General features: G+C 56.7%; 3 protein-coding genes across 6 annotated transcripts in view; 2 read left to right on the top strand and 1 right to left on the bottom strand.

Moving 5' to 3' along the window:
- Positions 1-1,538: 1,538 nt before the first annotated feature.
- On the bottom strand, positions 1,539-2,562 carry LOC117653994 (39S ribosomal protein L20, mitochondrial). The gene is made up of 4 exons (XM_034400112.1): positions 2,323-2,562; positions 2,112-2,222; positions 1,845-1,988; positions 1,539-1,751 (listed from the first exon to the last, which is right to left on the bottom strand). The coding sequence occupies exons 1-4, from the start codon at positions 2,428-2,430 to the stop codon at positions 1,641-1,643; spliced, it is 474 nt and encodes a 157-aa protein (XP_034256003.1). The 5' UTR covers positions 2,431-2,562; the 3' UTR covers positions 1,539-1,640.
- An 85-nt stretch (positions 2,563-2,647) lies between these two features.
- LOC117653592 (ATP-binding cassette sub-family F member 2) lies at positions 2,648-7,459 on the top strand. 2 transcript variants are annotated; one of them, XM_034399381.1, is made up of 12 exons: positions 2,648-2,780; positions 3,613-3,767; positions 3,849-4,055; positions 4,134-4,322; positions 4,396-4,536; positions 4,648-4,774; positions 4,892-4,994; positions 5,093-5,188; positions 5,282-5,602; positions 5,682-5,873; positions 5,991-6,194; positions 6,312-7,459. In XM_034399381.1, the coding sequence occupies exons 2-12, from the start codon at positions 3,620-3,622 to the stop codon at positions 6,450-6,452; spliced, it is 1,869 nt and encodes a 622-aa protein (XP_034255272.1). In that variant the 5' UTR covers positions 2,648-2,780; positions 3,613-3,619; the 3' UTR covers positions 6,453-7,459. The 2 variants fall into 2 exon arrangements, with proteins under 2 accessions (XP_034255272.1, XP_034255273.1); XM_034399382.1 differs by lacking the exon at positions 2,648-2,780 and adding an exon at positions 2,910-3,085 and having other exon boundaries at positions 6,312-6,452.
- A 517-nt stretch (positions 7,460-7,976) lies between these two features.
- The window catches only part of LOC117653574 (disco-interacting protein 2), a 93,215-nt gene continuing 78,318 nt past the window's right edge, over positions 7,977-22,873 (top strand). For 2 of the 3 annotated variants that reach the window (XM_034399361.1, XM_034399360.1), the window contains exon 1: positions 8,108-8,192. In XM_034399361.1, the coding sequence (XP_034255252.1) occupies positions 8,108-8,192 (85 nt within the window). Of the gene's footprint in view, positions 8,193-22,873 lie in introns of all 3 variants that reach the window. The other variant, XM_034399359.1, reaches the window with a different exon arrangement.

Here is a 22,873-nt window from a genome sequence, read left to right as displayed (position 1 = left end):
AGGGAACAAGAAGGCCGCTGTTTGTCTCGCCGGCACGTTCTGCAGAGCGATCGGCAAGCCAAGCCACCCCCGCGACGGCGAGGCGTCCCGTCGAGGAGGAAGACGAATTTCGAGACGTAAAGGGTTGCGGTCAGGTTTCACTACAGTACTTACAAAGTGGGAGCTGGCTATGGATCGAGCAGTGCAGTGCACGGCGAGTGTGTTCGGGGAAGAGGATGCGCCCCCTCACCCTTTTTGCCCTTCATAAAACGCCTCATGTGCACGCAATGTAGGCAGTGCATCTGTAAATTAGCAGAAGGTGCGACAAGATAATGTCCTGTCTGGTGCGTCCCGGCCCGGCACTCCATGGCGGTGCATGTGGCAGTGCATAGCAGTCCGTGGCGGTGCGTGGTGGTGCATCAAGGCACGGCACAGCGCGCAGCTGGCGGCCGAGTCCAAGCCCCGCGGCCCCGCGCATACAAAAAGCCGAAGAGCGCCTCATTCGTGTCAAGATGAATGTTCCACTTTGTGACTGGCTCAACTCGGGGGTGGCTCGGGTCGAGTCTGCTCGCGTTAGGCGCTACACGCGGCCCTTCGTGGTGTTCGACAAGGACCAGCTCTAGAGAGTCGCTATCGTCGCGCTGTCTCTCTCGCTCCTATACGGGACGCCCCATGAGTGCGAGAGAGACAGAGCGACGGAAACGACTCTCGGAATCAGTCTGCTGCTGTGGGCCTTCCCTCTGCACCTGAGCTGGGTGCGGGCGGAGCGGTTCCGGACATCGCTGTTGTCTCTCTCGCACTCACGGGGCGTTCCGTATGGGGTGCGAGAGAGACAGAGCGACGGAACGCTAAGGTCTAATATAAAGCTGTGCCGAATCAGCCTGCAGCCTGCAGGCGAGGCGGCCAGAATGGCGGGCAACTGATGACGGTTGTGACGGGTCGGGCCCGATGGGCGCCATCTGTGAATGGGTGCCTGGGTGCGCCTGTCTCAATCCAGCAGACTGATTCCGAGAGTCGTTTTCGTCGCCCTGTCTCTCTCGCATCCATGGGGGACGCCCCATGAGTGCGAGAGAGACAGGGCGACGAAAACGACTCTCGGAATGAGACAGCAGCCCGGCCCGGCGCAGCCTCCAGCCATGGGGGTGCTCGCTCTCGCCCGAGATCACATGGCACTGCATGGCACGCCTCGTTTTGTTTTTGTAAGACCGCACTAATGTTGTCGAATGCAGGCAGGCCTTCCCCGTTCATTTTTCAGATCGAGTATGACGCTCTCGGGTTCGCCGAGACTGCGAGGGGCTCATACATTTTGTCGCTTGTCAAGCTCATGTCCTCTGCCTCTGTGCTGCAGCTGGATGCGCGTTCCGTTTTATGATGGTGCTCGCCGTGCTCCAATTTGCTGGGGGACGCCTAGGGACGCCCACAGGAGGGGACGGCGAGGCGGCGGTGAGATCAGCGGCAGTTGCCGTCCATGCCGTGCATTATTGAGGCTTTCCAGCTTTAGTTTGGTAAATCGGAGTGTGCTTTGACAGGCGGGATGGTTCGGTTTTAAACAAAGAAAATACACCAACAATCTTTATTTAAACAGAAAAATTATTTGCAGGAAAAAAAAAATATAACTAAGAAGATTGACCAAAGGCTCTACACGTTTCACAAACAGCAGATCATTGCCTTTTGTACCCACGCAAAATGACACCTTCTGGAGGGCTTCCTAAATCATGAATATCTCCAAGTCCTTGGGAGGTGTAATTATTCCACGCAAAATTGCTGAGGGCCTGAAAATAATGAGGAGGTTGATTTCATATTTCTCAGGGGTGGAGCGATCATGAAAAATACATTAACCAATACATTGAAACATTGAATCTTACCTGGAATGTTCTTGGTTCCCAAATTGAAAGATCAGCAAGCATGTGATTGTCGAGGCACACGTTTGCGTGATGGAGACCCATCCTCAATACTCGGATATTTGTTCCTAACTCCTCTGACGCACTAGCTAATCGTTGTCCGTTCAGCTAGAAGATATGAAGAAGAGAAATATTACCAAGTGAGTCAAAGAAAATGTTGGCAATATTACAAATTCGAATTATTCCATAACCTATTGCATTTATCAAATAAAAGAATTTTTGATATCATACCTTGAGTAAGTCATTGCACCTCAGCTTACGGGCCTTGGTGGAATAAACCAAAGCTTTCTGCACAGATCTTAATGCTAAACGATAACAATTCCTCCTTCTTCCGAAATGATGCTGCAAAGAAAACGCAATGGATCACAGATAAAATGAGATACGGTTCAAGTTTTAGGAAATTAAAATAGAAACATAACCTAAAGATTGCATGTGTACTCACCGCACTCATTCGGAGAATGCGACGTCTCCTCCAGAACTTTGATGGTCCTGGTTGGTAAATTCTGTTGGGATTAAATTTGAAAAACAGCGATGAACCCCAAAACACCATCGTGAATATGTCCTCTTGACTTTCTTTTGGAAAGAAATACACAAACCACAGCAGAAAGCAGAACACGAAAATATCTGACCACCAGTATTCTCATACAACAGCAGTAGCAGTATCTCCCCAAAGCCTGATTTAAAAACCGCGGGCTTGTTCTGCGCCTTTCAAAAGTAAAATAAAGGATTCCTAGGCTCCACCCCCTCCCCTCCTCCTTCCTCACCCCCTCCCCTTTCCCTCCCCGCTCCTTCCTTTCCCCTCCCTCTCCGTTCATCTTTCGCAGGACAAAAGTTTGACGGCTGCTAAAATAAGATTGACACGTGAAAATTGGCTTGATTGGAATTTATTTATTTATCAACGTAAGTATTTAGTGACAAAGTTTCAATGTTAAATGCACATTTGTCTCTAACCTTGGTGGAATGGCTATTTATTTGCGCTTGGCATGTTAGCCTTGCCAGGCACGGTTTTGCCAGCCAGGTTGCGCGGATAGTAGGGTAGCATGCTTGATCGAGCGTGAAGACCTGGTCCTTGGTGACCCAACTAAATCGCTCTTTCACTCCGCGGACACTTTCTTCAGACTAAATTTTCCGTTTGTTGTACCTGTTTTCGCTGTCTTATGTCAAATTTTGGGTGTATTTAAAACCGGCCCATTGTGACTGAAGAGGTTAGGAATCTGCTGATTTCGTGTATGTTTCCTGTGAAAAATGTCTGGAGGAGACCCAGCAAGACAGACCGCTCTGGGAGCACAGCACGAATTTTGGACATAGAAGTGGTTTAGATGTAAAAGATGATCCTACGCTTGCAACATAAATATTTGCTGAATCCTAGTTTTGCAATGGTGTCCTACATTGGCTAACATTGGCCATTGATTCTAAGAATATGCCTATGAACCTCTGTTTCAACTTTTTTCTTGTGGTTATTTTGTGACCATTGTAATTGAATCTTCAGTAGATGCGTAGAAAATTCATTCCTCTATTCAATTATCAATTTTGTCCTTTAAAATTCTGTATCATTTGACATTTGTGTTGAATTATCTTTCATTCTTCTGCACTTTCCCTAAACTGTCTATTTGAGAATTATTTCATTTTTATCCAATATTGTATTACTTGCCAATTGATTATGTTTACAATATCTCGTGTTTTGTTGTTGTTTTAAACCCTGTGTAATTCTTTTTATTATTCTTAATTTTAGTCTCAACATGCCTTCTGACTCTAAAAAGAAACAGGCTGCAAAGAAAAAGGATCAGGCAAAGGCAAGAGCAGCACCAGCCAAGAAGCCTGAGCAAAATGGGGCCAGCAATGGAGTCAATGGAACCTCCAAAGAAGCTAGGGAAATGACAGTGGAAGGTACATAGTCTTCTTATTTTCCTCTAAAAATTGTTAATTTATTAAATTTCTTATGTATAATTTTCTTTTTTAATATTACAGAGGCCCTGTGTGCAAAGTTGGAGGCTGATGCTAAATTGAATGCAGAAGCAAGGTCTTGCACAGGAAGTCTTGCCACATACCCTCAGAGTAGGGATGTCAAAATAGACAATTTTTCAATCACTTTCCACGGCTGTGAGCTCATTCATGACACCTTGCTTGAGTTGTCATGTGGACGTCGGTATGGTCTCTTAGGCCTCAATGGATGTGGTGAGCAACCTCTCTCCTAACTTTTGTAAGTGTCTCTTAAAAGGCGGTTCTTAAAAGTTTGTTCTTGTCTTTTTGTAGGTAAATCCACTCTTCTTTCTGTCCTGGGTAACCGTGAAGTTCCTATCCCAGAGCATATAGATATTTTCCATCTCTCCAGAGAGATGCCTGCTTCAGAAAAGACAGCCCTTCAGTGTGTCATGGAAGTTGATGAAGAAAGAGTCCGTCTTGAGAGACAGGCTGAACAGCTAGTAGCCAATGAAGATGATGGTATGTCAGTTTCTCACTTTTCATTTGTTCGATAGAGGTGGATTGACTAATAATAATATCAATTATCATACAGATTCGCAGGAGCAACTTATGGACATTTATGAGCGTCTTGATGAAATGAGTGCCGATACAGCACAAGCTAGAGCAGCTCACCTTCTTCATGGTCTTGGTTTCACAAGGGAAATGCAAAACAAGATGACCAAGGATTTTTCTGGTTTGTTTTATGTTTTGTTTTTCTTCTTTTTTCTGAGTTGGGGTTGAATTTGGGCGTGCTGTGCTGATTTCCTCCTGGTTGCCCACATTATTAATTTTTGTCTTCTTTCAGGTGGTTGGCGTATGCGCATTGGCCTGGCAAGAGCGTTGTATGTTAAGCCTCACCTCCTATTGCTGGATGAACCCACTAATCACTTGGATTTGGATGCCTGTGTGTGGTTGGAAGAAGAACTTAAAACGTAAGTTCAAGTTTTCAAAATAATTTTCTTAAAATCTTTAATTAAAATTTAAAAAAAAATATTCTGGGATATGTTTTTGATTGTACCTAAAAAAGCTTTGGTTTGTTTACTTGACAGGTACAAGCGAATTCTTGTGATCATTTCACATTCTCAAGATTTCCTAAATGGTGTCTGCACAAATATTATGCATTTAGACAAAAAGCAGCTTAAATACTACACTGTAAGTCCTTGGGTCTAATTTGGAGGCATGATGAAGTTTTCCAAATTCTGAATCTCCAGAAATTTGTTTGTATCACTTGTTATTTTACTTATTTTCAGGGTAATTATGAATCATTTGTGCGAACCCGCATGGAGTTGTTAGAGAATCAGATGAAGCAGTACAACTGGGAACAAGACCAAATTGCGCACATGAAGGTACTAAACAGTTACTGATATCAACATGAGTGGTTCATAATGTGTTTTGCCTTTTAAGATGAAGATTCTAATTCTATCTGATTATTTTTTTAGAACTACATAGCTCGCTTTGGTCACGGCAGTGCTAAACTTGCCAGACAAGCTCAGAGTAAAGAGAAGACGCTTGCCAAAATGGTTGCTTCTGGCCTAACTGAGAAAGTTACAAACGATAAAATACTCAATTTCTACTTCCCCTCTTGTGGCACCATACCACCTCCAGTTATTATGGTGCAGAATGTGAGCTTCAGATACAATGACACCACAAGTTATATTTACAAAAATCTTGAGTTTGGAATAGACTTGGATACTAGGCTGGCTCTTGTGGGTCCCAATGGTGCTGGAAAGAGTACTCTGCTTAAGTTGTTGTATGGTGATGTAAGTAAGAATGATTCTTGATATGGATTGATCATTGCACAGGAACTGTTGTAACATGTCTTTTATAACATTTTTTCAGCTGATACCCACTGAAGGTATGATTAGGAAGAATTCGCACTTGCGTATAGCTCGCTATCATCAGCATTTGCATGAACTTCTTGACTTAGATCTGTCTCCATTGGAGTACATGATGAAGTCTTTCCCCGAGGTTAAGGAACGTGAGGAAATGAGGAAAATCATTGGCCGCTATGGTTTGACTGGTCGTCAGCAGGTAATATATTTAGAATCTTTATTCTTTCTCTTAATTAATGAAGAATTGTAAATCCTTGACCTGAAATGATTTTGTGATAAAGCTGTATTAAAGGTGCATCCCTTCTTCTTGGTTTAGGTTTGTCCGATCAGGCAACTTTCCGATGGACAGAGATGTCGAGTTGTGTTTGCCTACTTGGCATGGCAAGCGCCCCACCTTCTTCTGCTTGACGAACCTACCAATCACTTGGACATGGAAACAATTGATGCATTGGCTGACGCTGTTAATGATTTTGAAGGCGGTTTGGTTCTTGTTAGTCACGACTTCAGACTTATCAATCAGGTATGACCTAATGAAATTAACCATTTTTAACAAGCCACAACAAATATTATTGATGTTGGCTTACATATTTGTTTCTTTTGACTTGGTTCTGTCTCTTTCATGGATGTTTGTTTTTAGGTTGCTGAAGAGATCTGGATTTGTGAAAAGGGTACTGTAACCAAGTGGGAGGGTGGCATTCTTGATTACAAGGAACATCTTAAAACCAAGGTTCTCAAGGAGAATGCTAAATCAGAGAAGGAACTTGGCCGAAGAAAGTGATGAATTTACCTGTGCTTAAATAATGCTGAAAATTCCAACTAACTAAATCAATAAATCATGAATGGACTGGGAATACTTCCTCATTTTATCCCTTTTGGAGTGAACTGGTTTCCAAGCTGTAACACTGCTCAGAAAGGATCTTCGATTTTACAAAATCAAACTGTGAACAGTAGATAACATGCAACATGTAGCATGCACAGAACATTCAGTACTGGTACTTGTTGGATTAGAGGTGATTTGTCTTGTGAGGGTTATTATTTGTGGCTTAGTCATGATGGTAGTCCTCATGCTGTGTAATGTGCCGGATGTCAGGAGCTGTTCTCGTAATGTTATGATTATTCAAGTGATTTTAAGTTACCACTCATGCAACTGTTTCATTTACTCCCGCTGGTAATGCTTGAAATTGAATTGAATTAGTTGTTTCACAATTATCAGGAACAAAGAAATGACTGTCAGGCAAAGTTCTCGCTTACTTGTTTTAAAAACTTGTAGAAAGAATATTGGAAGATGACTTGTGATGTAGGCACAATTATGGTTTCTAAAATCTAGATTGGTTGTCTGCACATGTGCCTGTAACTATGATGCCTGTTTTGCCTCTCTTCATACTAGTTTGGTCTGTGATCATAAATATCTAGTGCTAAGTGTGTTGTAGATGTCCCTGAAGACCAAACACCTGCCTGGCAGGATTTCCAAACAATGTTGTGTAATGTATTTTCTGTTTTAATGATGCTGGTCTTGCCATTTTGAATGAAAGTGGCTCTGAGCTTTTATCCATTATTCCTGAAGGCTGAACTGTGTTGTTAAAGTTGTAGGTACACGTTGAGTTTTGTAGACTTCAAAGTTTTTCTGAGTCAACACAATATTTGCATACTGAAATAATATTAATTAAAATGTTTTGCTGTCAGATTTGTTGTTGTTGTTACATCAAAAACTCTTTTAACAGAAAAATGTTATGATCTGTATACCCCTTTATTTAAGAAGAAATAAAAAGCATAGACATAATGGCACTCAAAAATCTACACCATCACCTAAATGTGTATTTTAACATAATTTTGAAAGAGGGCAATAAATATACTATGAGTAAAATACAAAGAATTTCTTTTATGGCTTTAACACTCCTCTCATAATACCCTATAATGGAACCTGAAACGCTTACAAGTCGGTGGTCTTGTTCCTCAGAAGTTCACTATATGACTATTTGACCACGTTTGAAAGGTTCCCGGTCGCGGCTAAAGATAGCCAACATAGAGGCCTCAGGCAACATATTCAAATCATTGGATTTATGAAGAGTTCATTCAGTTGGTATGGAAATAAAAAATAATTTGCTCTCTCAAGCCGCCAAACAAACTAAAAATGTGAAAACGATCACAGCACTGTGATTTGAAAAGAGACGGTTCTTGGGGAAGACCGCCGAAGTCTTCCGAACGAACACCCGAACGTCGCTCCGAACAAACCCGAGCCAAGCCCGAGCCAAGCCCGAGCGCTCCCGAGCGCCACTACGCCTGCTAAGGTTTTTGCGTCAGCGAGCAGCCAGTCGGTTGTTATGAAGAAGGCAGTGCGGTGCATTAATCCCAAGATGGCCAAAATATATGTGTTGTTTTTCGTGTGAAATGTTGTGATTGTGTGATCTATTAGTGATTTAGTGCGCCCCCACGATGGCGGAGATAAACGTGGACCTCTCCAAGCTCCCCGAGGAAGTGCGGGACAAATTGGCTGAGTTGGAATTAGAACTTTCTGAAGGTAAGTGTGATCCGGAGCGGCTCTGGCGCTGCAGGGTGCGAGTGCAGACCATCGGCTGCCAATCTTGCTCTGACAGTTCAACATTTACGCTGCCGTATTTGGCCGCGGTCGGCTCGAAAAACGCGGCCGTTCCCGGAGCGCCGAAGCGCGGCCCCGGCGGCCAGGCCCCTGGAGGCGCGTGCCGGCCTGGCTGGAAAATCTGGCGCTAATCGATAATGTGCAGAGTGTTTACATACGAGGTGCTCGCAGATCGCAGACAGTGCCGGTGCAGAGAGGTTGCGGGGGGCACTAGCCGCACTTGCCTCAGAGCAAAGAGGGCGAATTTGCAGAAAATTTGACACTTTAGGGCCCATATGCAGGGCTGTGCCTAGTGGAGAACTGGAAGAATTTGCCTCTTTTTCAAAGAAATGAGAGGTCTTAGGTCCAGCTTTTGGCTGAACTGACTCATTTCTTCAGGGGTGTTCTTCAATGGGGTTGTTTCAATCGTCTCAAAATTCATTCATTCTTTCATTCATTCATGAAATAGTGAATAGTGCTTTGAAGGATCCAATGACCTGTTCTAAGGACAGGTGCTTGGTTTCCTCTGGTTTCATTGTCAGTGGTGCATTATATTTTCTATGAGAACAGGTGCGCTAGAGTTTGATGCATACCATCTGAGCCTTCGTTCATTCATTCATGATGCAGTGAATGGTGCTTTTAAGGATCCAATGACGTGTTCTATGGACATGTGCTTGCTTTTCTCTGGTTTCATTGTTTGTAGTGTGTCTCTTTATCCACAAGAACAGGTGCGCAAGAGTTAGATGCCTACCATCCGAGTAGACTGTTCACTGTAAGAAAGGTTCTATTGAATTATTTACTGCTTGGAGCCATTATCTGCATGCTATGTGATGTTTATTTCATTTAAATAATGCCTTAAGCCTGTTCTTATCATAATTCATGGAAATTTTACCCAAACCCAAGGCGGTCCTCCTTTCATTCATTCCTTTTGTACTTAAGTTACATGTTTATGTCGAAGTATGTGAATATTAAACCTGCAGGGTAACTGTTACGATAACTGATTATAGCTGGTACAACGGCGATATGTCTTGCCCAGTCTTGCCTTAAAGGTAGTTCAAACGTCAGTTTTGAATGAGACTTGCTATGTCATCCGTTCATCTTTTTATCTCAAGCTGGAAACGCAGTGCCTTTACTCAATCCAAGCCGTGTCTGAATCACCTCTCTAACACTGCACGCCTGTTCAACGGGCCTCAACTCTTTGAAGAGTTTGGCATTGCCGTTTGATGTCACATGGCCACAATGTGTGTCCTTGTGTTACTAGCCAACCGTGGCGGTGTAGTGGACTTGGGTCGGCTGTGTTCGGCCTGGTGCGGCGGATGCCGTCCGCCCCGTTGTCACTGAGCTTAGTCAGTAGTTGTGACCCCAGCCCCACACCCCGCCCCGCCCCGCCCCGCCCCGCCCCGCCGCACCGTGCAGGGCCCAAGGCCAGCGGGAGTCACAGCGACGGGCCGGCTGCGGCTGGGCAGGCTCGCTCAGGCACCTGTAGTACTCTGCCGTGCATTTGCCTGCATCTGCCTGCACCGGCTTGCCTGCATGTGGAAGGTAGTGGCGGGGCGCCGGCCAGTGTCAAGACTCGAAATTCAGGAAAGAAGTACAGTATTCAGTTAAAAAGTGCATTCATAAGACCTCTTAACTGCCAGCCCCCCTCCTCCTAAAAAAGCAGAATCAAATTAACACAACCGTTCAGGAAAGAGAGATCGTAGGGGAAGTACCATTTAGACCGTCTTGAACGCTGTCCGTCTGTCCGTCCCGTCCGCTGAGACTGGGGATTCATGCCAAAAAAAAGTACGGCTTACGTCCTACGCGGTGCTAGTGCACGGCGTTGCGTCCGTTTAGTGGCGTAATTTGGAGCGCTTCCGACGGGCCGGCCGGCCTGCCAGACCGAGGCAGCGAGGCCCCAGAGGAGTGGGCCCGGTGCATCCATCCGTGGGCCCAGCCAGCCAGATCGTAATGACGCGGGAAAGGTACAAAAAGGTGTCGCGGAGGAAGTTCGGCGCGGCGGATTGAAAACCGAAAGCCCTCAAGTGCGTCTACCCGTGGACTGATTCCGAGAGTCGTCGCTCTGTCTCTCTCGCACCTGTACGGGACGCCCCGTGAGTGCGAGGGAGACAGAGCGACGACTCTCGGAATCTGGCCAAGCCGAGTCCATCTCCGGGTGCAGTCCACTCGCACGCACAGCGAGCCGCCAACGTCGTCGTCCCGTCTGCCTGAGTGAAGCGGGCGGCGTGCCACGGGGGAGTGACTGATGTAGCAATTTTGGCGGAGAGGAACGATTAACGCGGCCGGACAGCCAAATTGATACTGTGCGCTAAGTTGGCGACTTGTGAGGGACGACGTGACGACGACAAGTTGCATGGGCAATGAATGCATCGCAGAATGCGCGGGGCGCGCGGGGAGGGGGCCTGCACTGTCTGGCCGGCTGGCCTGCATGGCCACTCGCATGGAGCTCGTCCCAACCCATCCGCTCCGCAGCGCCAGCAGCGCCAGCCGATGCTGCGGCAGCATCAGCTTCGGAATGACTTTCTTTTCATCCCGTCGGAGGTCTGAGTCAGCAGACGCTCTTTTCGAGGCGAGGCGCCGAGGCTCATGCGGACGATTCCAGCGAATGGACAGCGCGCCCCGCCGAGCCGGCCGACTGATTCCGAGAGTCGTTTTCGTCGCTCTGTCTCTCTCGCACCCATACGGGTCGCCCCACAAGTGCGAGAGTGACAGCGACGAAAACGACTCTCGGAATCAGCCTGCAGGCCTTGCGACGCACAGTGGGCCAGAAGACCGGTGGAGGCGGCCAAAACTCACGACGCGTTTTGAGCTTCAGAGGCGCTAAACAGGACTCGAATCGAACGTGTGACCCCACCAATGGTTTCCTCGTTCGAAGTGCAATCCATTGGTGGGGTCACACGTTCTGTTCGAGTCCCATTTAGCGACGCTGGGGCTCGAAACGCGTCTGGAGTTTTGGCCGCCGGCGCCGGCCTTCTGGCCCACTGTGCGACGTGCGCCGCGTCTCGGTGGCGCTCTGGTCGACGCGGTGGTCAAGTTTGGCTGGCTCTTTATCTTGTAGCTGCTCCCCGTCTCCCCGTCGTCGCGACCCTGACCTACGCGGCGGCGCGGCGGCGCGGCCACGCCACTGGCGGGAGGCCTACCTGCCGGGCAAATGCTACGCGCCGACAAAGGCCCTTATCTGCGGGCCGCTCCCTATCGGGCGCGAAAAACAAGGACCACCGCGACGACGAGGCGACCGCAAATAACGTGCCGGGAACGCCGACGTGACGCCAAGACGCGAACCTTTGTTGTTCGAAGGCCCGACGCCCTGGCACTGCCTTGGCGGCCCGCTCTGCTAGCCTCGTTGTGACGAGCCGCGGCGGCTGGAGCCTCCTCTAATTACATAGACTGTACCACAGTCGTTCTCTCTCGCGCCCCTTGGAGGCGCCGCGTGAGTGCGACGGAGACGCTGCGGAATCAGTGTGCGTCTGGCAGCGCCCCGCCAAGCCCCGCCGGCAGGCCATTCAACCCCGGCGTGCCGCGGCACTGCGAGGCGAGCGCAGCTAGCGCACTGCGGGGCCACCGCGGCCAACCCCGATGCCGCGCGGGGAACCTCGCCGCGCATCGCGCCCGACGTGTTTTGCCACCAGGCTCATAATTGCAGAGCACCGCCGCCCCCGGCCGCCCCCGTGCCGCCTGCATGGCGAAGGCGCGTTCGTCGCGCTGTCTCTCTCGCACCGCAACGGGTCGCCGCGCGAGAGCGAGAGGGACAGCTTGCCGGTGCACTCGCTGCACCATTTTGGCGCGCTCTGTCATTACGCCGCGACGCTGGGGCGACAGGCGCTTCTTGTAGGGCCGCAGGTGCCGACGGCTCGTCGACGGCGTCCTCGCGGCGGGTCGGGCTGCTCGTCGGCGGCCTTGTGGGTGGCGGCGGCGGCGGCGCGCGCGGTGGGTGGGTCCGGGATAGCGCCAATCAAACGGACACGGTCGGGGCCTTCTCGTTACTGCGCGGTGCACCTATGTGGTGCAGCGTCGCTCTGTCTCTCTCGCTCTCGCGGGGCGTGCCGCAGGGGTGCGAGGGGGACGGAGCGCCGTTCAGACTGGGCGGGCTTGTAGTGTGGACGACAAAGCCGGCGAGGCGCGGCGGCTCGGGTAGCGAAGCAGCGAGGCAGCGAAGCCGTGCAACTCGACAAGCTGGTCATTTAGCCGGCCGGCGCGGTGGCACACTGCGGCACACTGCACTGCGGCCATGGCCGGGGGCGCTGGGGCGGCACGGCTGCACGGGGTTGTCAATCACGACAGCAGACCGATTCCGAGAGTCGTTGTCGTCGCTCTGTCTCTCTCGCACCCTCACGGCACGCCCCACGAGTGCGAGAGCGACAGCGCGACGAAAGCGACTCTTGGAATCGGTTTGCTGGCCGCCCCGGGCCTGTTGCCTCGAACACGCCCTTCCACTCAAGGTCCCACCAGCGCCACACCCATGGCCTCAAATTTGTCGTTGTATCTGTCGCGCTGCCGCGCACCGCGTGCGTGCTGGGCGCGTGGAGGTGGTCGTGGACTCGACGGCGGCGTCCCCGCGCGTGCAGCGCAGCCATGTGATGCGCGTCTTCCGGGTGGCCGTCGTCGTCGTCGTCGGCCGGTCGTTTGGACGCAGAGAGCGTGTTGTTACAACGTTACCACGCTAATTTTGCCGAGTTGACGAGCATTCAATCTGATCCGGAATGTGTTGGCCGTCGGCCGGCCAGGGCGCGGGGTCATCTTTTCTATAATCGCCCTGCTCTCGCTGCAGCTAAGAGATAGGGCACGCCAGCGCGCGGCCGCGACTGCCGCCTCTCCCTCTCCTCCTCCTCCTCCTCCCTCTTCTTCTTCTTGCTTCTCGTTCCCCGATGAAATGTCGCCCAGATAAGCCTCTGCATGTACCGGCCTGGTGATCCAATTGCCGAACGGCCCCGCCCCACCCCGCCCCGCCCCGCCCCGCCCCGCCCCACCCCGCCCCGCCAGACGGCAAGGACGACGCCCCGCCAAACACGGCGACTCGCACGGCGAGGCCCACTGGCGGCCGCAAAGGGCTAAAAGGGCCCGGGGGCCTGCATGGCGTGGCGTGGCACGGCGTGGCTGTGCTGGCCGAGCCGACCGAGTTGGCCACCTTGGCAGCCTTGCTGTGCAGGGCGGATGTGGCGGTGGCGGCGGCGGTGGTGGGGCGAACAAGGGAGTCCCTTCAAGTCCGGTGCAGCGAGGCGGGGCCGGCGGGGCGGGGCGGGGTGGGGCGCGGCTGGGGCCCATATTCTGGCGGTGCAAGGCGAGCTGGCTGCTGATTGGGACGTCGCCGTCGAGGACCCCGGCTGGGCTGCGCCATGGCTGCGCCGGGCCGTGCAGGCTCCGGGTGAACGGCCAGGGCCCGCAGGCCGTAAGCGGCCGGAACACGCGGCGTGTACTGGCAGTACTGGCGTGCATCCCGCCCGGCGTTGGCGTTGTCTTTTTACCTTCCGAGGCGCTGCCCGACACTGCCCGGCGGAGGAGGGTCGACGGGGAGCACAGCCTGAGCACACCGCACGTCCCGACGGCGTTTCCGGGGCCCGGCCCGCGTTCCAGCGGTTCCAGCGTTTGGTTTGGCGCGCGGGTTTATTCCTGGCTGGCTGGAGTCCAGCCCGCCCGCCGCCCTGGCCTGCAGACTGATTCCGAGAGTCGTTTTGATCCCTCCGTCTCACTCACTCTCACGCTCGTTCGGTCTTCCGCCCGTATGGGTGCGAGAAGGACGGAGCGACGACAACGACTCGGGGAATCAGTCTCCTGGCTGGGTACTGGCCGGTCCGCTGGAGTCGCTCTGATGTCATTAGACCGGGCGTTCTCGGGAAAGGCTGGGTGTGATTCACTCTCGGGCCAGCTCAGCCACTCGCTGGGCGCCACTGGTGTCTGCAGCCTGGGGACTCCGGACTGCTCCAGGCCCTCCAGGCCACCTCGGCCGTGCGGGCCTTGGGGACCATGCGCCGGCCGGTCCTTTTTAATCTCTGGTGGCGCCGCGTCGCTCTGCCGCTTATCGATTGAGCTGTCCGTAGCATTGGGGGCTCGCCCTTGCCGTGGCGTGCCATGCCCTGCTGGGGGCGAGACGCGCTTCCAGACCGTCGCGACCCTCTTTGCTCTGTCTGTCTGTCTGTCTGTCTGTCAGTCTGTCTGGCGGAGGTTTGGTTTGGACTGCTTGTTGCCTCGGTAATTGAGTTGGCTTCAGAAATGAGGGGGAGGGGGGCCTAACTGCGCTGCTTTGACTGGAGTGTGAGAGTGGCGGGCGCGGCGGGCCACTGGCGGCACGGCATTGTTTTGGCCGCAGCGCCGCCGCGATGGGAAATGGATGGAGCCGCTCGCCGCTGTGGCTTTTAGCGAGGCAGTTTGTTCGAGCGGCAAGTTCATTGGGACGCACTTTGGGTATACAGCCTCGAAGGCAGGCCGACCCGTCGAGCAGCCCTGCGAGGCGGGTTGCCGACCCTTCGTTGGTCGGGCGCCCGGACTCAGAGGTAGGCCGACCCGTCGGCAGCCCTGCGCGGCGGGTTGCCGACCCTTCGTTGGTCGGGCGCCCGGAGGTGGTAGGCCGACCCGTCGGACATCTCTGCGAGGCGGGTTGCCGACCCTTCGTTGGTCGGGCGCCCGGACTCAGAGGTAGGCCGACCCGTCGGACAGCCCTGCGCGGCGGGTTGCCGACCCTTCGTTGGTCGGGCGCCCGGAGGTGGTAGGCCGACCCGTCGGACATCTCTGCGAGGCGGGTTGCCGACCCTTCGTTGGTCGGGCGCCCGGACTCAGAGGTAGGCCGACCCGTCGGACAGCCCTGCGCGGCGGGTTGCCGACCCTTCGTTGGTCGGGCGCCCGGAGGTGGTAGGCCGACCCGTCGGACATCTCTGCGAGGCGGGTTGCCGACCCTTCGTTGGTCGGGCGCCCGGACTCAGAGGTAGGCCGACCCGTCGGACAGCCCTGCGCGGCGGGTTGCCGACCCTTCGTTGGTCGGGCGCCCGGACCCGGAGGTGGGCCGACCCGTCGAACAGCCAAGTGAAGCGAGTTGCCGACCGTTCGTCGGTCGGGCGCCCGGACTCGGGGGTAGGCCGACCCGTCGAACAGCCCTGCCCGTCGTAGCTGCTCCCTTGACGTCGGGGACCACGTGCGCCGCACGCGCAGTGCTCACTCAGCCAAAGGGGGAGGGAGGGCTCTCCACCACCGCGGTGCCCTTCAAGCCCTCCAGGCCCTTCACCACCGCGCCCTCCTGGCCACTCCATGCAGGGCCTCGCGCGCCACGGGGTCGATGATGAAGCTGCCGCGGGGCGTCCCGGCCGCCTGCTTCGGACAGGTCTCGGCGGTGCGTCTCGGCCGTCCGTTGACACCCACCGTGTGCGCACGCGGTGTCTGGTTGTCGTGGCGATGGCTGTGTTGTACTACCCGCCGCGCCGTGCCACGCCACGTCCGTGCACACCAATCGATGCCGCGGCCCTCGCGCACGCACGCCGAAGCACGCCGAAGCACGCCGAGGCAGCGCCGCCCGATTCCGAACCCCGTCGCTCTGTCTCTCTCGCACCCCTACGGAACGGCTCTTGCGTGAGTGCGAGAGAGACAGCGTATTCGTAATCGGACTGCAGGGCGGTGCGCGTGCGGACGCGGACCTGCGCCGGTGGGTGCGCCGCGTGCACCGGGTGCAGCCTTGCAGAAAGCGGCAAAGCGGCGGTCACTCCCACGCCGTGGCGTGGCGTGCCGTGCCGTGCCGTGGCGTGGCGTGGCGTGGCGTGGCGTGGCGTGGCGTGGCGTGCCGTGCCGTGCCGTGGCGTGGCGTGGTGTGGCGCGGCGTGGCGTGGCGTGGCGTGGCGTGGCGTGCCGCTGTCGCGTGCTTTCGCTCGCTGCGTTTCCGCGGCACTGGCCGGCGGCCGCGGCCCGCCGCTCCCCCACGACCGGACCGGACCGGCCGCGTGGTGCGCGCCTTGCCCACTGCGCCAGCGCCCGCATGCACGCAGTCCCTCCGAGTCCCTCGCAGTTCCGCCGTCCGATTATAACGTGGCAAAAGGAATAGCGCGCCGGCATGATGGCGCACGCCGCGGGCCGCGCACGCTAGCCCGGGGAGTCTAGCGCAGTCTAGCTGGCGGCCTAGCCTAGAACTAGAACCCCCGGCCCGGCCGTTTGCCGCACTTTACGACCAATACACTCTGGCTGTTTTGTTTCGCAGCGGCCTAGCCTAGGCTCGCCCGGCCGCCTAGCGCGGCCAGCTCGGTGACGCGTCAGACCTGGCTCGAAATAACGCCTCGCGCCGCCCTGCCCCGCCCTCGGCCCTGCACCGCGCACAATCTCGTGTCCGAGACGTTCGGGTTGCCAGCGGCGCCTGGCTGCAGGCAGACTGATGCCGAGAGTCGTTTTCGTCGCGCTGTCTCTCTCGCGCTAGTGGGGCGTCGCGTGTAGGTGCGAGAGAGACAGAGCGACGAAAACGACTCTCGGAATCAGTGTACGTCCTGCTTAGGGCCGCTGGCCGCCGCGCCTGCCTGGCTTGAGGCTAGAATTGGCTGCGCTCGCCCTCCTCCCCCTCCCCCTCCTCGTTCACCTGTAAACGCGGCGGCAGCGCGCGGCGCGTCCGAGGAGATGCTGGCGTCGTCGGCGCCGTGCGCGCGCGCGGCCCGGACAAGTGCGTGCTGCTGTTGCTGCTGCTCTTGGAAGTGCCCCTGGGCGTGCTCGGGCCGTGGCCGCGCCGTGGCCGCGCCGTGTCCGCGCCGTGGCCGCGCCGTGGCCGGCCCGGGCGGAGCGCCCACTCGCCGCCAGTCATTACGGCGTGCCGCTGGAAGGAGGAGAAGAGCGGCATCACGATGGCACGATAAGCGAGGCAGAGCGGAGCGTGGTCCCGGGGGACGCACGGCGGCGACGTTTTTAAAAGTGACGTTTGTTTCCGGTGTAGCCGCGCTGCCGGCCGGCGAGCGGCGTGCCCGCATTATTGATGGCGGGGCGGGGCGGGGTGGGGTGGGGCGGCGTGGTTGATGGCACACCGCGCGGCAGGTGCGTCGCGGCCTGCAGGGCGTCGTGTAAACACCGGACTGGCGCTGGCGGCCTGGCGGCTTGCTGGCGCTGACGGCCTGGTGCTGACGGGCCGCCGCCTCGCCTGCTGCCGATTCCGCAACTCCTCGCTCGTCTCCTCTCGTCTCGTCTCGGCGCGCTCCGCGCTCGTTGGCCCGATCCCCGCTCTTGTTAAGCGCGTTCGCGGGATGTCGACGTTGCCTGTTTTATTTTCCGCGCGGGGAAGTGCAGGACTGGGGCGGGAGGGGAGGGGGAAGGAGAGAGGAGGACGGGGCGCCGGCATATTGACTTTCCGCCGAGTCTTGTCCTGGCGCTGCGATGCGCCTCCCCTCGCGATCAAGCACTGTTCCGAGCAGCCCCTGAAGTGCGCGGCCACGTTGACGTCGTCGTGGTGGTGCTTTTTTCGCGGCTTTTGTCTCGAGATGGCCGCGGGGTCGGCGGCCGGGCCGCCTAGGCCGCCTATAGGCCCACCCCGCGCCGGGCAATAACACTCTGCGGATGACCCACTTGTGGGGCCCGGCCCGGCCCGGCATGCCGGCGTGCCCGGCTCCAAGCGTCACTCGGATCAAATTGAGTGCGACGTTCGTCGCCGCGGAGGCTAAATGCAATGGGAGTGGACACCCGATCCGCTGCCGGGTGGGGCGGGGCGGGGCGGGGCGGTACAATGCACATGATGGAATGCCATGCATGGACTTTAACTTCCCCAAGGAGCCGGGCCGGGCGGGCCCAGCCGCGGGCGTTGAAGTGTTGTGGTTAGGCCCAAAGCGCCTAGACGCGCCCGGACGGGCAGACGCACCGCCCCGCCCGCCCCGCCCCGCCCCGCCCGCCCCGCCCCGCCCCGCCCCGCCCCGCCCCGCCCCGCCCCGCCCCGCCCCGCCCCGCCCCGCCCCGCCCCGCCCCGCGCCGCACTCTGTTGGAAAAGCAATCTCACTTTGTTTGTGGATAACGGCGCGCTGGCAGCACGTTTTCAATCAGGGAGCGTGTCCACGCGACGCTGGCGGCGGTGTCTTAATGACACGCTGATGGGGCTGCGGGGACTCATCGACTGGACGGACACCTCGACGGGCACCTCGACGGGCACCTCGACGGGCACCTCGACGGGCACCTCGACGGGCACCTCGCAGGACTGTCATTGTAGCGCAGTTTTGCGGTGTGCGTCCTGCCGGCCGGGCCGCGCTGCTGCGATTGGCCGGCGGAATCGACGGCGCCCTCTGATTGGCTGCCGACTGCGCGGGTCAAGTAGCAGCGATTGTGCGCCGGGTAGTGCGGCGGGGCGCTGCTGCCTGGCGGACGCTTGGACGGCTCCATTCCATCTCGACGCGCGGCCCGTGGCATAAATCCCCGCAGCTTGTGTGTGGGAACGCACGGCGTCGACGGGCAGGGCGTTGCCGGTGAGGCGCAGGCAGGCAGGGCACGCAGGGCGCAGGGCACGCAGAGCGCGCAGGGCAGGGCGTCTGCGCGGCTAGCGGTGGTCAGGCCGTCAGCCCGCCCTGAATAGACGCCCACGCCGCGGCCGTGGCGTGCCGTGCCGCACCGTGCCGTGCCGTCCACAGGGCCGGCGTCGGCAGGGCGTCGGCAGGGCGTCGGCGGGGCGTCGCGACGTCACGTCCGACTTGCCAGCGCGGCCACCGCAAGGCGTCGCGACGCTCGCCACGCCCACGTCGCCCACTGGCCGCAGGCAGGCCTGGACGTGGCCTTTCAGTGCGGGGCTCCGAGGCCCTCGTCGTCGCGCTCCCCGCCAGGCGGTCCAGCACCAGACTGATTCCGAACAGTGCTCTGTCTCTCTCGCACTCACGGCGCGGCCCGTAAGCGGTGCGAGAGGGACAGAGTGACGAAGCAGTGTTCGGAATCAGTCTGGAGTCGACTCTGTGAGGCTTCTGGGCCCTCGCTGGAGGCTGGCTGCGCGGCACGGCACTGCTAGGTGCCGCGCTAATCGAAATGGCACACTCACTCCGTTACGCGTCGCGAGCTGGCGGGGCCCGCTTCCTGTGTGCTCGTGTGTGTGTGTGTGTGCGCTAGTCAGTGTGTGTGTGTTCCGTTTGCAGTCCGGCCTAATGCTGCAGACGACGGGAGGAGCGGACCAGCCCGGGCCAGCCGCTATGAGAAATGGCCGGTCCGAAAGCGCGTTGTCATGTGTGTGTGTGAGTGCTTGAGTGTGCGCGCGATTCCTCACGGAGATGGCCTTCCCTTTTCGGTTCCCGTTCCGCGTTTTGCAGATGATTTCTCGTGGCATAAATTCGGATGCATAACCAACAACGCCGGCAGCCAGCGCGCTTTGGCCGACTTCGGCCTCCGCGGAAGGGCGGGCAGGCAGCACAGGCGTATTCCGCACTGCGTTTTCGTCGCTCTGTCTCTCTCGCACCCGTACTGGACCTTCATTGAGTGCGAGAGTGCGAGAGAGAGAGAGAGAGAGAGAGAGAGAGAGAGAGAGAGAGAGAGAGAGAGAGAGAGAGAGAGAGAGAGAGAGAGAGAGAGAGAGAGAGACGAAAGCGCTGTTCGAGTCGGTTGGACGACGGCCGCCACGTGTGGTCACTGCGGGCCCCGCTGGTCCCCGCGGGTCCCCGCGCCGCACGTGCACGGCGGTGGCGTCGCGTGCGGTGCCCGGCATGGTCACGGACGATAGGCCACGCCGGGCAGGGCGATGGGATGTACAGTGGTGGCTTCGTGCCGAGCCGGGCGCACCGCTCCGCGCCGCGCCTCACCGCCGCCGCACCGAGCGACGACACACCGGTCCGGTACGCCACGACGCGGTGCTCGCTCGGCCCGCTCGACCGCCGGGGAGACGCGGTTGATGACGTGTGAAGCGAGCCTCGCCATTACGGAGGGCCGGCCCTGGCTGGCTGCCTGGCTGGCTGCCTGGCTGTGGCTCGCGCGTAGTCGAGCGAGAAACTGCTCAAAAAATGTGTGCCATTAAGTGGTGAAGGCGCCGTGAAGACGGGGAGGGAAGACGGACCCCCAGCGGGGCAGGGCAGGGCAGGGCCGGGCGGGGCCCAGCAGCCATCCGTCAGGACGATGAACTTTGCGGTGTGTGTGGCGCAGTGGCGCAGTGGCGCGCCGGCCTTGTTTGGCATCGCGTGGCGCCGCGGCGCCGCGAGTATACTCGCTGTAGCACACTGCTATAGTAGTACTATGTAGTACACTGCTTTAGCAGTGTAGCGCACGCGGCACGCCGCCGCCGCCGCGGATTGCCTGCCTGGCGGAGTGTCTCGTCGGTCTGTCTCCCTCGCACCCCAGCGGGGCGCCCCGTGAGTGCGAGAGAGACGGGGCGGGCGAAGAGACCACCGCTAGCTGGTTGGTTCGTGGGGCCCGTGGTTGGATTCGCTTTGACTGGAGGAAACGCAGGGTGGCCACCGACCGGGAAAACCGGGAAAACCGGGAAAAACCCGGGAAAATAAAATCTCCTTGAAAAACCGGGAAAAAACCGGGAATTTCGTATTGAAACCGGGAAAAAGGCGAAAAAGCCCTGCGCCGCCTGTTTCTTCTGAATTTCTTCTGAAGGTTCAGTCTTAGTCGTCGGTGCCGCAGCAAGGGGTACCCAACTCCAGATAATCATTGCACGTCTAGTTAGTAATCAGTGAAACAATCAACATTATCCAATGAAATGACAATCATACTTTCGGGGATTCAATCACTTTTTGACCATTTTTGCAAGACCACTGCTCCCAAACTATCAGCGGTCAAAGCCTTCCCGAGGTGGGACATGAAAGAGTAGGGTCTTAAGAATAGTAAGGCGTCGAGGGAGGCCTTTGACCGCAACTAAATTGGATGCAGTGACCGCTCAAAGTCAGCAAAAACGGTGATTTTCTGAAATTCATTCACTGTTTGACCATTTTTGCAAGACCACTGCTCCCAAACTATCAGCGGTCAAAGCCTTCCCGAGGTGGGACATGAAAGAGTAGGGTCTTAAGAATAGTAAGGCGTCGAGGGAGGCCTTTGACCGCAACTAAATTGGATGCAGTGACCGCTCAAAGTCTGCAAAAACGGTGATTTTCTGAAATTCATTCACTGTTTGACCATTTTTGCAAGACCACTGCTCCCAAACTATCAGCGGTCAAAGCCTTCCCGAGGTGGGACATGAAAGAGTAGGGTCTTAAGAATAGTAAGGCGTCGAGGGAGGCCTTTGACCGCAACTAAATTGGATGCAGTGACCACTCAAAGTCAGCAAAAACGGTGATTTTCTGAAATTCATTCACTGTTGACTATTTTTGCGAGACCACTGCTCCCAAACTATCAGCGGTCAAAGCCTTCCCGAGGCGCTGCCGCGCCCTGAAAAAGCGCCTTTGAACCACTAAAATAACCAAGAAAAGCCTTAATCTTGACCGATAAAAACCGGGAAAAAACCGGGAATTTCATTTTTGGAATTGAGTGGCCACCGGTTACCGGTGGCTGCGGGTGGCTGGCACCGCTGGAACCTGCTGCCCCCGACACAGCGCGAAACCGCAGACGGGCTCTTTTTCCTGAGCCGACGCGGCGAGGTGGGTGCGTCCCGCCGCTGCAGCGGACTGATTCCGAGAGTCGTTTCCGTCGCTCTGTCTCTCTCGCACCCACACGGGACGCCCCATGGGTGCGAGAGAGACAGTGCGACGAAAACGACTCTCGGAATCAGTCCGCAGCATCCCGACCCGACGACCCAATCCGCGTCGCCGCCAAGCAGTCCCTCATCAAGGACATGCGCGAGGGTCCCGCTATCCCAGCCCCGCGCACGCCGCGTCCGCTGCGCGCGTGAGTCAGCGGGGTGGTGGCGGTGGCGGTCACCGCGCCTCACCTGTCATTAAGTGACTCACTCCTTTCCCCTCCGCCCCCGCTCCCGCTCCGCTCGTCCCCGAGGCGCTGCCGAGTCGGGCTCGCGTCCGATCGAGTCGAGCCGAGCCGCTCCGGGCAAGGTTCCCTGCCGTCCTGCGTTACAAGCGTGGACTACTGCCCCGCCAAATTCAAATTTCCCCCGACCCGAGGAAGCGCGGCCTGCGCAGCCGGTTCGGCCTTCGGTCTCGGCGGCGTGACCCGGCGGACCCGGCCGCCTAGGCGGGCTCTGCTGACTGACTCCAAGAGCCGTTTTCGTCGCTCTGTCTCTCTTGCCCTTATGGGGCGTCCGTTTTGGGTGCGAGAGAGGCAGAGCGACGAAAACGACTCTCAGAATCGGTCTGCTGGCTGGCTCTGCTGCTACTCCACTAGACTCCGACCGATACCGTGCTCCGCGCCGCCTCGCCCCGCCTTTCGAAACTCGAGCGCACTCTTGAACACAATTTCTCTGACCTCTGAGGACTCTGGGCTTTGTTTCGCTCGTCACCCCGCCGCCTCGCTGCCTCGCTGCCTCACCCGACGCTGCTTTTATCGGAGCCTCGTGGAGCGTGTAGGGCCGTATGGGCGCTCACGGCCGCGGCGCGTGGCGGGGGGAGGAGGGGAGGGGTGTTGGTTGAAGTGGCGGTGTATAAGGCCCTTTCACTCTTTGCCTCGGCCTGGCCAGCCTTGCCCCGCCATGCCCTGCTATGCCTCGCGATGTCCGTGGCCATGCCCTGCTCCGTCCGCTCCGCGGGGAGCGCCTGTGAGCAGCGGCATAGGCAGCACGCCGCGCGCCGCAGCGCGAAGGGATGCCTACCCGCCACGGCGCTCTGAGAGGC

The sequence above is a fragment of the Thrips palmi genome, unplaced genomic scaffold (genome assembly GCF_012932325.1).
Source record: "Thrips palmi isolate BJ-2018 unplaced genomic scaffold, TpBJ-2018v1 HiC_scaffold_8, whole genome shotgun sequence".
Classification (NCBI taxonomy): Eukaryota; Metazoa; Arthropoda; class Insecta; order Thysanoptera; family Thripidae; genus Thrips; species Thrips palmi.
This window is presented reverse-complemented; position numbering and strand designations above follow the sequence as displayed.